A 13,131-nucleotide genomic window follows, 5' to 3' on the forward strand; every position below is an offset into this window, starting at 1 on the left:
ATCATACCTGAATTTGTCCAATAACATGTGCATTAGTAGGCTGTGATTCCGAAAGGAGGTTATCAGTGAGATATGCCAGCTAATTAAGGGAGATCTGCAGCCTACCAGCACTATCAGGACCGCACTCCCCGTTGAGGTTAAGGTTACTGCGGCACTTTCCTTCTATGTATCGGGCTCCTTTTCAGGCCTCAGCTGGCAACATTTGCAGTATCTCTCAGCATGCCACACATTGCTGCATTCGACAGGTGACTGAAACACTTTATGCATGCAGGATGGACTTTATAAACTTTCCTATGACCAGGGAGGGCTTTGGGTTTCTCGAGAATAGCAAACTACCCCAAGGTGCAGGGAGCAATAGACTGTACGCACATTGCCCTGCGAGCACCTTTACAGGATGCAGAGGTGTTTCAGAACCGAAAGGGATTCCACTCCCTGAATGTGCAGCTCGTTGTCGACCACAAGCAAATAATCATGGCAGTAAATCCAAATTTTCCAGGGAACATCCATGATGCGCACATCTTGCATGAGAGCACTGTCTCTGACCTGTAAGAGCCAGCCACAAGGTCACGGTTGGATGCTGGGGGATAAAGGATATGGCCTTGCCAGCTGGCTCATGACCCCCCTGCAGACAGAAGCCGAGAAGCGCTACAACGAAACCATATAGCTATATGCAATATCGTCAAAGACTATTGGAGTTCTGAATACCTGGACCACTCAGGAGGCAACCTACAATACCACCCTGGGCAGGTCGCTGAGTTCATTGTGGTGTGCTGCATGTTGCATAATCTAGCTATGAGGAGAGGATAACAATTGCCAGCTGGGACTGCCTGTCCACCTCAGGAGAGAGGGGAGGTGGAAGAGGAGGACGAGGAGGAGGACGAGGACCTCTGGGAAGACAATCGGACTGGCGATGAACCCATGCCCCCATGCCCCCTCACACCACTGGAAAAGCCCCTTGGTAGTTATGCAGCTGCAAAACTCTTGCGTCAGCAACTCACAAATGACCGCTTTGTGTGAAGTTATGTTGGTGACAGTTAGTTGCGTTACGTTTCATCCTTGCCTGGCCTGGCTATGGCCATTGCTTCCAACCATTGTATTGATGTTTTACCTTATGTTATTAGAAGACATTTCACAACAATTGTAAACTTAAATAAACATTTTTAATAATTTAACAGCTACTTTTAAAGTTTAAAAAAAACATATAACCACCGCAAAATGAGCAACATTTTTAACACAACAATATAACAAGAACAGCCTCCCACCATCCCAACAATTTTTTTATAATAACAACAAAACAATAATATACAGCCCTCCCAACCCCCCACCCCCCCCCATCTGCGGCCACGCTTTCCTCCTGTACCTTGACCCCCCCTCCTTGTTGTAATCCCCTTTAGTTTCCCGAGTAACGGGACCAAGACATCCTGCAGCAGAGCACCTCGAGGGCTGCTGCTGTGCAGTGAGGGGGAGGGGGTTGGGGGGGGGGGGGGGGTGCTGTGACTTCGGCAGAATGACCTCAGTGGATCGAGGAGATGACGTTTGCAAAGAAACTTCTTCCGAGTCAGAAGGAAGTTCTTCCTCCTGTCTTGCATCTGTCATTGGTGGTACGGCACCTTGGGGTGCAGTGCCGTATCCCGAACTATCACGTGCCGCAAGGCATCAACAGAGTCGGTCGTTCGCCCTATTGCTGCAGCTATCTGCCCCATGCCCTCTGTTATTCTGGAAGATAGTGTGGCAATGTTGCCGGTCAACCCACCAAGCGCCTGGACGAGCTCTCGACCTATGTCGACTCTCGCCCTTGATAGTGACACCATGTCCTCATTGACATCTGCCCGTCGCAGCGCGTGCCTACCTCGCCAAATCAACCTCCCAGGGGTCGGCGTGGGCACTGGATGATTGAGCGCCCTGCTGCAAGCCGCATGGCCCTGCTACTTCATCCGTTGAGGATGACATCGTCGCACGTACCACAGATGGCACTTCAGGCTCAGAATCATTGTTCTTCTCCTCGGTTTACTGTTCGTCACCCATGGTAAGCGCAACCTGCAGCGGTACCGGTGTTGGTGCAGGGGCCTCCCGTTGCATGTGGGGAGCTGGAAAATATAATTGAGGTTAGTAGAAGAGAAGGGGAGACATGAGAATGCTTGCGCTGCACAGGCATATGTACGAGGAGCAATGCTACTGCAATAAATGTGAATGACAGGTTACATATGATTAACATAAGAGTACAGAAACTACATGCATAACATTACATCATTCATATATTAAATTAAATGCCATTAAATTACCGCTGGTTTACCACTGCTTTACACATTACTCCTGTGCCGCAACAACACGGGTGGCAGAACGATTATGCCTGCCCATTAAGACTGCGGAACGTTCCTCGAGATCGGTTCGAAGGTGCAGCTCAGCAGGCCCTCCTCCAGTCTGCCTCTGCTCTGCATGATTCTTGGATATCTTCTTCTGCAAATGTGACAAGAGCATGGCATAAGCTAATTGACTAGGTACTATTACGGAAACATAACATATTGTAATCCACAATTAGTCATACATATGCTATTCATCGTTAATGTTATATGCTAATATGATTTGTATCCACAATGGATGCATGGTTATAACATCTACGTTCAGAGAAAATATTTAATAAGATCGTGTTTAAGAACTAATGCTTGACACCAAACATCTCGCATACAATCTCCAGGAAAGGCCCCATCCACGGGCCGTGCCATTCGGCGCCTGAGGGGGGAGGTAGGCGGTTTATTTGAATCGATGGAGGTCCCTTGGGGGGAAATCAGGACCACTGGTGAGCTCGGCAATGACAGGACTGTAATGGGAAGGGGCGCTGTGTCCATGGGCTGTGCTCGGAGACCTCCATGTGGCCGGAGCTAATGTTCCAAAGTGTCCCAGGGCAGACAGTGAGCCAGGCTGGGTCACTGTGCGACTGACAGCAGTCGGAGAGACTCACACAGTCTGGGTAAAGCTGACCGGACCCCTCAGTGCTCAGTTGTGCCCCATCCATCAACGTAACCAAAAAGGAGACGGTGCCAAAGAGTTGCTCACAGCACACAAGCAGAGATATAATTTAATAATTCTCCTCCTAAACTAAAGTGGTAGAAATGACGAATGTTTGTGGTCTGTCTGTTTCCAGTCGTTTCTTTGGCAACAATTTTGATCAAAGCTTTTAAATAATAATGAATACTGTTGATTAAATTTAAGGCATCTCAGCAAAATTAGACTTAAAGGGCGCAGGTTCTGACCCCAGTCCAAATCTTAGCAGGGAAGCTACCCAAGATTACCCAGCTTAATTACAATCTGGCAGATTTACATTCTAATTAATGAGTCAGTGCATCATTACAATTTTAAATGTAATAATTTCATACTTACTCTTGCTGATGCAACAAGACTGTTCCATCACTTGTGGCACTGATCTGCCTCACACCTATTGTGGGCCACCGATGATATGAGGGCGGCGATATCGCCCCATATTTTTTAATAAATCCGGGGTGGAGGTTTTCCACGCCCACTCTGGGTTAATTGGCCCCACCAATTCTCCACCTCGTTAACTAAGGCCTCATTAGCCTCATCTGAAAAGGCTTTCGCCCTCATTTTCCCTGAAATCTCCTGTATTCTATCTCCCAAATCTTCCTGCGACATCTTGAGCACTTCTTCAAAAATCAACTTCCTACAAAACCTTCCTCCTCTCTCTCCCTCCCCTTCCCTTCTCTTCTGAGCATGTGCATATGACCACTGACCTCCCGAATTGCGGGAAAAGTTCTTTGCTGGAAAAAAAATGCGCATGCACAGAACGTCCATGCTATGGACTCCAGCCTTGCGCAACTGAATACATCGCTAAGGCTATCGCCCAAATTAAAAAGGCGAAACTAGCAGTTTTAAAAATGGCCGATATTCCAGCGATCCTGAAAAATAAAATAAGCACTAAGGCCAGAAATATTGCCCATTTTGGGGCAATAGCAATCATAGTGGAAAGTCTTGCCCTATTTGTGCTTTTTTTTGTTTTATTTATTTTTCTGAGAAATTTAAGATCTATTTGGAGCTCCAGTTGTTTTGAGTAGAGCTAGAAGTCTGTGGGTGTTAAGTGTAAGTAATAATTAATGGGGAGTTGCACATTTATTGATATTAGATGTCAGGACTTATTTTGAAAACTGACATGTTAAAGGTATAATTACAATTTTGAAGTGCTTTATTCATCAATAATAGATATGCTCCCAAATTTATTACTCTCTTTATTCATTATGTTTTGAATTGGGCTTTCTGCCCAAGGAATCACAAATCAGGTTGTAAATTATTTTAAATTTCATAGTGCAAATGCTGCACAAATAGACAAATGGCATTTTTGTGTTTTTTTAATTTTAAGATTATTTGCAATTGGACTTATACATTATAGGAGATGAAGGAGTCCCCTTGGTGAAATAGGGAGTGATCTGAAGTTGAGGCTTAGGCCCGTTGCCAGGGTGATGCAGAAAGCCCTCTGAATTATGTCTGATTCAAGCTTCACCTGGTCTCAAACAGCTTGATGTTGGCACTGAGTTTAAAGTGAAAACCATTATTAATTCTCCAGTGCTGCCTTGCCACATCTTGATGCTCACAGATACCCCAAAGGAGCACATTTTTAAAAGCGCTTTATTTCAAAATATTCTTAAGTTTTATTTTTCTTTCATAAAGCATAAAGTGGGTGAATGGGTCCCAAATTTGTATTTTTGATGCCTTTCCCATTCACTGATGGAAGGTGTACCTACTGAAGTTTGAATTGGTCACTGTTAGTTCCCTCCCTCCTCACATGGACCGTTGCTATATGTGGCTGTGCACCAAGATATGTAGATGTTGGGACGTGGATGCTGGGACAGTCAAAAGAGACTGGTAACGTAGGTTGAAGCTCATGGAATTGAAGGCAAATTATTGACCTGGTTAGGAAATTGGCTGAGCGGCAGGAGACAGAGACTAGGGATGCTGGGCAGGTACTTGAATTGGCAGGATGTGAGTAGTGGTGTCGCGCAGGGATTCTGTGTTGGGGCCTCAACTATTCATTGTATTTATTAATAACTTATGTGATGCGATAGAAAGCCACATATCCAGATTTGCCGAGGACACGAAAGGACATGATGGGCTGAATGGCCTCCTCCTGTGTCGTAATTGGTTGTTAGACAGGAAACAAAGAGTAGGAATAAATGGGTACTTTTCAGAATGGCAGGCAGTGACTAGTGGGGTACCACAAGGTTCTGTGCTGGGCCCCAGCTGTTTACATTGTACATTAATGATTTGGACGAGGGGATTAAATGTAGTATCTCCAAATTTGCGGATGACACTAAGTTGGGTGGCAGTGTGAGCTGTGAGGAGGATGCTGTGAGGCTGCAGAGTGACTTGGATAGGTTAGGTAAGTGGGCAAATGCATGGCAGATGAAGTATAATGTGGATAAATGTGAGGTTATCCACTTTGGTGGTAAAAACAGAGAGACAGACTATTATCTGAATGGTGACAGATTAGGAAAAGGGGAGGTGCAACGAGACCTGGGTGTCATGGTACATCAGTCATTGAAGGTTGGCATGCAGGTACAGCAGGTGGTTAAGAAAGCAAATGGCATGTTGGCCTTCATAGCGAGGGGATTTGAGTACAGGGGCAGGGAGGTGTTGCTACAGTTGTACAGAGCCTTGGTGGAATATTGTGTACAGTTTTGGTCTCCCAACTTGAGGAAGGACATTCTTGCTATTGAGGGAGTGCAGCGAAGGTTCACCAGACTGATTCCCGGGATGGCGGAACTGACATATCAAGAAAGACTGGGCTTGTATTCACTGGAGTTCAGAAGAATGAGAGGGGATCTCATAGAAACATTTAAAATTCTGACGGGTTTAGACAGGTTAGATGCAGGAAGAATGTTCCCAATGTTGGGGAAGTCCAGAACCAGGGGTCACAGTCTAAGGATAAGGGGTAAGCCATTTAGGACCGAGATGAGGAGAAACTTCTTCACCCAAAGAGTGGTGAACCAGTGGAATTCTCTACCACAGAAAGTTGTTGAGGCCAATTCACTAAATATATTCAAAAAGGAGTTAGATGTAGTCCTTACTACTAGGGGGATCAAGGGGTATTGCGAGAAAGCAGGAATGGGGTACTGAGGTTGCATGTTCAGCCATGAACTCATTGAATGGCGGTGCAGGCTCGAAGGGCCGAATGGCCTACTCCTGCATCTATTTTCTATGTTTCTATGTTTCCATGTAATTTTTCTATAATTCTATAAAGCTAGGCGACATTGTAGCAGTGTAGATGAAAACATAAAATTACAAAAATATATTGATAGACTAAGTGAACGGGCAAAAGTGTGACAAATGGATTTCAGTGTAGGTGAATGAGAGGTCATCCACATAGGACCTAAAAAGGATAAAACAGGGTACTTTCTAAATGGTGAAAAGCCAGAAGCAGTGGAGATCCAACGAGACTTGGGGGTCCAGATACATAGATCATTAAAATGTCATGAACAGGTACAGAAAATAAGCAAAAAGGCTAATGGAATGCTGGCCTTTATAGTTGGAGGACTAGAATACAAGGGGGAAGAAGTAATGCTGCAGCTGTAAAAAAAAAACCCTGGTTAGATCATACCTGGAGTAGTGTGAGCAGTTCTAAGCACTACACCTTAGGAAGGATATATTGACATTGGAGGGAGTGCAGCGTAGATTTATCAGAATGATACCCAGACTCCAGGGGTTAAATTACAAGGAGCGACTACACAAACTAGGGTTGTATTCCCTGGAATTATAAAGGTTAAGGAGTGATTTGGACGAAGTTTCCAAGATATTAAGGGGAATAGATAGGGTAGATAGAGAGAAACTATTTCTGTTGGTTGGAGAATCTAGGACTAGGATGTACAGTCTAAAAATCAGACCTGAAATTAGGAAATACTTCTACACACACAGGGTGTTAGAAGTTTGGAACACTCTTCTGCAAATGGCAATTAATACTAGATCAGTTATTCATTTTAAATCTATTTTATATATGATCCATCTCGGGCTCCTCCTGAGGCCCCCACCATCACAGAAGCCGACCTTCACTCTATGTGATATCAAGAAATGGCTGAGCGCACTGGATACAGCAAAGGCTATGGGCCCCAACAACATCGCAGCTGTCGTGCTGAAGACTTGTGCTCCTGAACAAGCTGCACCTCTAGCCAAGCTGTTCTAGTGCAGCTCATCATCATATAGGCAGTCCCTCGAAATCGAGGAAGACTTGCTTCCACTCTAAAAGTGAGTTCTCAGGTGGCTGTACAGTCCAATGTGGGAATTACAGTCTCTGACTCAGGTGAGGTAGAGAGTGGTTGAAGGAAAGGGTGGGTGGGGAGCTTGGTTTGCCGCATGTTCCTTCCGCTGTCTGTGCTTGATTTCTGCATGCTCTCAGCAACGAGACTCGAGGTGCTCAGTGCCCTCCCGGTTGCTCTTTCTCCATTTTGGGCCAGGGATTCCCAGGTCCCAGTGTAGATGTTGCACTTTATCAAGGAGGCTTTGAGGGTGTCCTTGAAACGTTTCCTCTGCCCACCTGAGGCTCGCTTGCCGTGCAGGAGTTCTGAGTAGAGCGCTTGCTTAGGGAGTCTCGTGTCGGGCATGTGAACAATGTGGCCTGCCCAACGGAGTTACAACACTGTCATCTACCCGACAAAGTGGAAAATTGCCCTGGTATGGCCTGTCCACAAAAAACAGGATAAATTCACTCCGGCCAATTATCGCCCCATCAGTCTACTTTCAATCAACATCACAGTGATAGAAGGTGTCGTCGACAGTGCTATTAAGCTGCACTTACTTACCAAAAACCTGCTCACAATGCTCAGTTTGGGTTCTACCAGGACCACTCGGCTCCAGACCTCATTATAGCCTTGGTCCAAACATGGACAAAAGAGCTGAATTCCAGAGGTGAGGTAAGAGTGACTGCCTTTGACATCAAGGCAGCATTTGACCGATTGTGGCATCAAGGGCCTGTAGTAAAATTGAAGTCAATGGGAATCAGGGGGAAAACTCTCCACTGGCTAGAGTTGTATCTAGCACTTGGGAAGATGGTTGTGTTGGTTGGAGGCCAATCATCTCAGCCCCAGGACACCGCAGCAGGAGTTCCTGAGGGTAGCGTCCTAGGCCCAACCATCTTCAGCTGCTTCATCAATGACCTTCCTTCCATCATAAGGTCAGAAGTGGGGATGTTCACTGATGACTGCACAGTGTTCAGTTCCTTTTGCATCTCCTCAGATAATGAAGCAATCCATACCCGCAATCAGCAAGACCTTGACAACATTCAGGCTTGGGCTGATAAGTGGCAAGTAACATTCGCACCACACAAATGTCAGGCAATGACCATCTCCAACAAGAGAGATTCTAACCACCGCCCCTTGACATTCAATGGCATTAGCATCACCAAATCCCCCACCATCAACATTCTCGCCATCACCATTCACCAGACACTTAACAGGAACAGCCACATAAATACTGTGGCTACAAGAGCAGGTCAGAGGCTTTGTATTCTATGGTGAGTCTCTCACCTCCTGACTCCATAAAGACTTTCCATCATCTCCAAGGCACAAGTCAGGATTGTGAATGAATACTAATACAAAAGGAAAATACTCTGGATGCTGGAAATCTGTAATAAAAAACAGAAAATACTGGAAATACTCAGCAGGTCAGGCAGCATCTGTGAAGACAGAAACAATGTTAACTTTTCAGATCAATGAGGACAAGGGCAGCAGGCACATGGGAACACCATCACCAGCAAGTCACACTCCATCCTGACTTGGAAATATATTGTCGTTCCTTCATCGTCGCTGGATCAAAATCCTGGAACTCCCTCTCTAATAGCACTGTGGGAATACCTTCACCACACGGTTTGCAGCAGCTCAAGAAGATGGCTCACCACCTCCTTTTTCAAGGGCAATTAAGGATGGGCCATAAATGCTGGGCTTTCCAGCAACGCCCAAATCCCGTGAATGAATTTTTAAAAAACACGCCTAAGGAAGCAAGGCGTCTCACGTAGCAATCTGATTGAGAAAACTAATAAACTCCTCAAATACTCTGTTAACCAAATGAGCTCTTTGGTATGGATATTTCAGTTCCAGAAAACAGAATGTTCCATGGTCATTGAATTTTTCTTTCAGCGCCACAGTCGTATTTTCCTTGAGTGCATTATTTTCATATGAATAACACACCATTTTGGTGTTAATAATCCAACTAAGGATTTTCTGGTAAAAAAAAATGTATGCATTCTCACTACCTTTGTGTAACTCACACAAAAACACCTTTACAAGAGAACACTACTTCATTCATGTATCTGTCCTTGCAACATACTGCATACTAAGCCATATTACTAAATGTCAGCAGTCGAGATACCTTACTGATTGTATTGCAGGTCTCAGAAACAGCAGATGGTTTGGGTGTTTTGCGATACAAAGTTAATTTAACTGGTGTTTTGATAGTGCACAGTGTATATTATGGACTTTTTATTTGTGTTGTGGTTGTCTTCGAGTAACTTTCAGAAAAGAAGAATGAATCTGTTTTCCTGTACACCAAATGCATGTGTCATTGGTCCAGTGATACCTCTGGTGTTTTTAAAGCTGTTGCTATTGAACTGAGAACTAAATCTTACACCAGAACATAAAATCATAGAACAGCACAGGACAGAAGGAGGCCATTCGGCCTATCGACATTCAACTAGATCATGGCTGATTTGTACCTCAAGTCCATGTATCCACCTTAGCTCCATATCCCTTGATAGCTCCAATTATCCTAGCATCTACAGCCTTTTGGGGGAGAGAATTCCAGATTTTAGTGCCAATTGTGTGAAAAAGTCCTTCCTGATTTCCCTCCTAAATGGCCTAGCTCTAAGTTTAAGTTTATGTCTACTTATTCTTGATTCCCGCATCAGAGGAAATAATTTCTCTACCTCCCATATCAATTCCTTTTAACATTTTAAACACTAAGATCAGATCACCCCTCAATCTTCACTACTCAAGTTAATAAGCCTGTCCTCATAATTTAAGCCCCGGTACCATTCTGGTGAATCTGCTCTGCACCCCCTCCAAGGCCAACATATCCTTCCTGGGGTGCAATTCCCCAAACTGATTGCAGTACTCCAGAAGTTTAAAACATGCTCGGAATTATGTTAGCCTTAATTAGAAAACCTTACAGGTTATGTCATCTCAATCCTTATTGTTTCTTGGTTTGTGTTGTGTCAATTGGAAACTAGCTCAGCATTTGAGAAATATAGATAAAGGAATATGTTTCTTACAAAGTAATGAATTAAATGGAAATTATCAAATGGCCCTAAAGTATGACATTGCTTGTCTTTTCTGTAGCCTGACTGCTCTGTTCACCTGCACCTGCGCTGGGCTGACAACCCATATGTATCAGGCACCGTTCACACCAAAGATTCTGCACCAGGACTTATAATGGGAGCAGGTAAAACTGATTATTTGGATAAGTTATATTTAATAAAAAGTCCAATCTCTTTGTTTTTGAAAAAAATGTCTTTTGGAATATGGATTTAAAACTTGAACGGATTCACATACACATGTGTAGGAGGTCATCCAAACAGGGGTCACCCACAGCAGAACTGTCCCTTCAAATATTTTACTAAATAGTAGGGGAAGGATTCACATGAGCGGAAATGTAAAAAGTCAAAGAGAAAGGAGAATGCAATAGTGCAGGGTAGCAATAGGGGTAATGATAACCAGAGTGTGACAAGAATGGACAAAGCATATAAAAGTAAGAGGGCATCAGACGGTGGGATCAGAGTAAGGAAAAATGGTAAAAAGATAAAATTAAAAGCTCTTTATCTGAATGTACACAGAATTTGTAACAAGATAGACAAGTTCATGGCACAAATACAAATAAATGGTTATGATCTGATAGCCATTACAGAGACATGGTTTCAAGGTGACCAAGACTGGGAACTGAATAATCAGTGGTATTTAACATTTCAGAGGATAGGCAGAAAGAAAAAGGAGGTGGGGTAACTCTGTTAATAAAGGATGAGATCAGTGCAATAGTGAGAAATGATAGTGGCTCAGAAGATCAAGATGTAAAATCAGTTTGGGTGGAGATAAGAAATAATAAGGGAAAGAAGTCACTGGTGGAAGTAGCCTATAGGCTTCCTAACAGCAGCAACACTGCAGGACAGAGTATAAATCAAGAAATAATGGAGGCTTGTAAGAAAGGTACTGCAATAATCATGGGAGAGTTTAATCTTCATATAGATTGGACAAATCAAAGTGGCAAAGGTAGCCTTGAGGAAGAGTTCATTGAGTATATTCGGGATAATTTCTTAGAACAATACGTTGCAGAACCAACCAGGGAGCAGGTTATTTTAGAACTGGTAATGTGTAATGAGATGGGATTAATTAACAATCTCATAGTAAAGGATCCTCGAGGGAAGAGTGATCATAGCATGTTAGAATTTCAAATTCACTTTGAGGATGAGAAACTTGGGTCTCAAACTAGTGTCCTGAACTTAAATAAAGGCAAATACAAAGGTATGAAGACAGAGTTGGCTAAAATGGACTGGGAACATAGATTAAAGGGTAGGACGGTAGATAAGCACTGCCAGACATTTAAAGAGATATTTCAAAGATATATTCCAGTGAGAAAGAAACACTCCAAGAGAAGGATGAGCCATCTGTGGTTAACTAAGGAGGTTAAGGATGGTATCAAATTGAAAACAAAGGCATACAATGTTGCGAAGATTAGTGGTAGGCCACAGGATTTGAAAATGTTTCGAAACCAGCAAAGGACGACTAAAAAAAAATAGAGTGACGATAGATTGAGAGTAAACTAGCAAGAAATATAAAAACAGACAGTAAGAGCTTCTACAGGTATATAAAAAAGAAGAGTGTAGCTAAAGTAAACATTGGTCCCTTAGAGGATGAGACTGGGGAATTAATAATGGGAAATAGGGAAATGGCAGAGACATTGAACAAATATTTTGTATCGGTCTTCATGGTAGAAGACACTAAAAGCATCCCAATAATAGATCATCAAGGGGCTATTGGGAGGGAGAAGCTTTAAACAATCATTATCACTAGAAAAAAAGTACTAGGCAAACTAATGGGACACGTCCCCTGGACCTGATGGCCTGCATCCTAGGGTCTTAAAAGAAGTCGCTGCAGAGATAGTGGATGCATTGGTTGTAATCTACCAAAATTCCCTGGATTCTGGAGAGGTCCCGGCGAATTGGAAAACCGCAAATGTAACGTCCCTATTTAAGAAAGGAGGGAGAGAAAGCAGGACACTATAGACCAGTTAGCCTAACATCTGTCATTGGGAAAATGCTGGAGTCCATTATTAAGGAAGTAGTAGCAGGACATTTAGAAAATCTTATTACAGACAAGCAGAGTCAGCATGGTTTTATGAAAGAGAAATCATGTTTAACAAATTTACATAAGAACATAAGAAATAGGAACAGGAGTAGGCCATATGGTCCCTCGAGTCTGCTCCGCCATTCAATAAGATCATGGCTGATCTGATCATGGACTCAGCTCCACTTCCCTGCCCGGTCCCCTTATCCCCTTATCGTTTAAGAAACTGTCTATTTCTGTCTTAAATTTATTCAATGTCCCAGCTTCCACAGCTCTCTGAGGCAGAGAATTCTACAGATTTACAACCCTCTGAAAGAAGAAATTTCTCGTCATCTCAGTTTTAAATGGGCGGCCTCTTATTCTAAGATCATGCCCTCTAGTTCTAGACTCCCCATCAGTGGAAACATCCTCTCTGCATCCACCTTGTCAAACCCCCTCATAATCTTATACGTTTTGATAAGATCACTTTTCGTTCTTCTGAATTCCAATGAATAGAGGCCCAACCTACTCAATCTTTCCTCATAAGTCAACCCTCTCATCCCCGGAATCAACCTAGTGAACCTTCTCTGAACTGCCTCCAAAGCAAGTATATCCTTTCGTAAATATGGAAACCAAAACTGCATGCAGTATTCCAGGTGTGGCCTCACCAATACCTTATATAGCTGTAGCAAGACATCCCTGCTTTTATACTCCATCCCTTTTGCAATAAAGGCCAAGATACCATTGGCCTTCCTGATCACTTGCTGTACCTGCATACTATCCTTTTGTACTGTACTGCAGCACTTTGCAATCTTTCTCCATTTAA

General features: G+C 43.5%; 1 protein-coding gene across 3 annotated transcripts in view; it reads left to right on the plus strand.

Moving 5' to 3' along the window:
- The window catches only part of sorcs2 (sortilin-related VPS10 domain containing receptor 2), a 963,539-nt gene that overhangs the window by 813,498 nt on the left and 136,910 nt on the right, over positions 1-13,131 (plus strand). For all 3 annotated transcript variants that reach the window (XM_070871372.1, XM_070871374.1, XM_070871375.1), the window contains exon 11: positions 10,329-10,431. In XM_070871372.1, the coding sequence (XP_070727473.1) occupies positions 10,329-10,431 (103 nt within the window). The remainder of the gene's footprint in view (positions 1-10,328; positions 10,432-13,131) is intronic.

The sequence above is a fragment of the Pristiophorus japonicus genome, chromosome 2 (genome assembly GCF_044704955.1).
Source record: "Pristiophorus japonicus isolate sPriJap1 chromosome 2, sPriJap1.hap1, whole genome shotgun sequence".
Taxonomy (NCBI): domain Eukaryota; kingdom Metazoa; phylum Chordata; class Chondrichthyes; family Pristiophoridae; genus Pristiophorus; species Pristiophorus japonicus.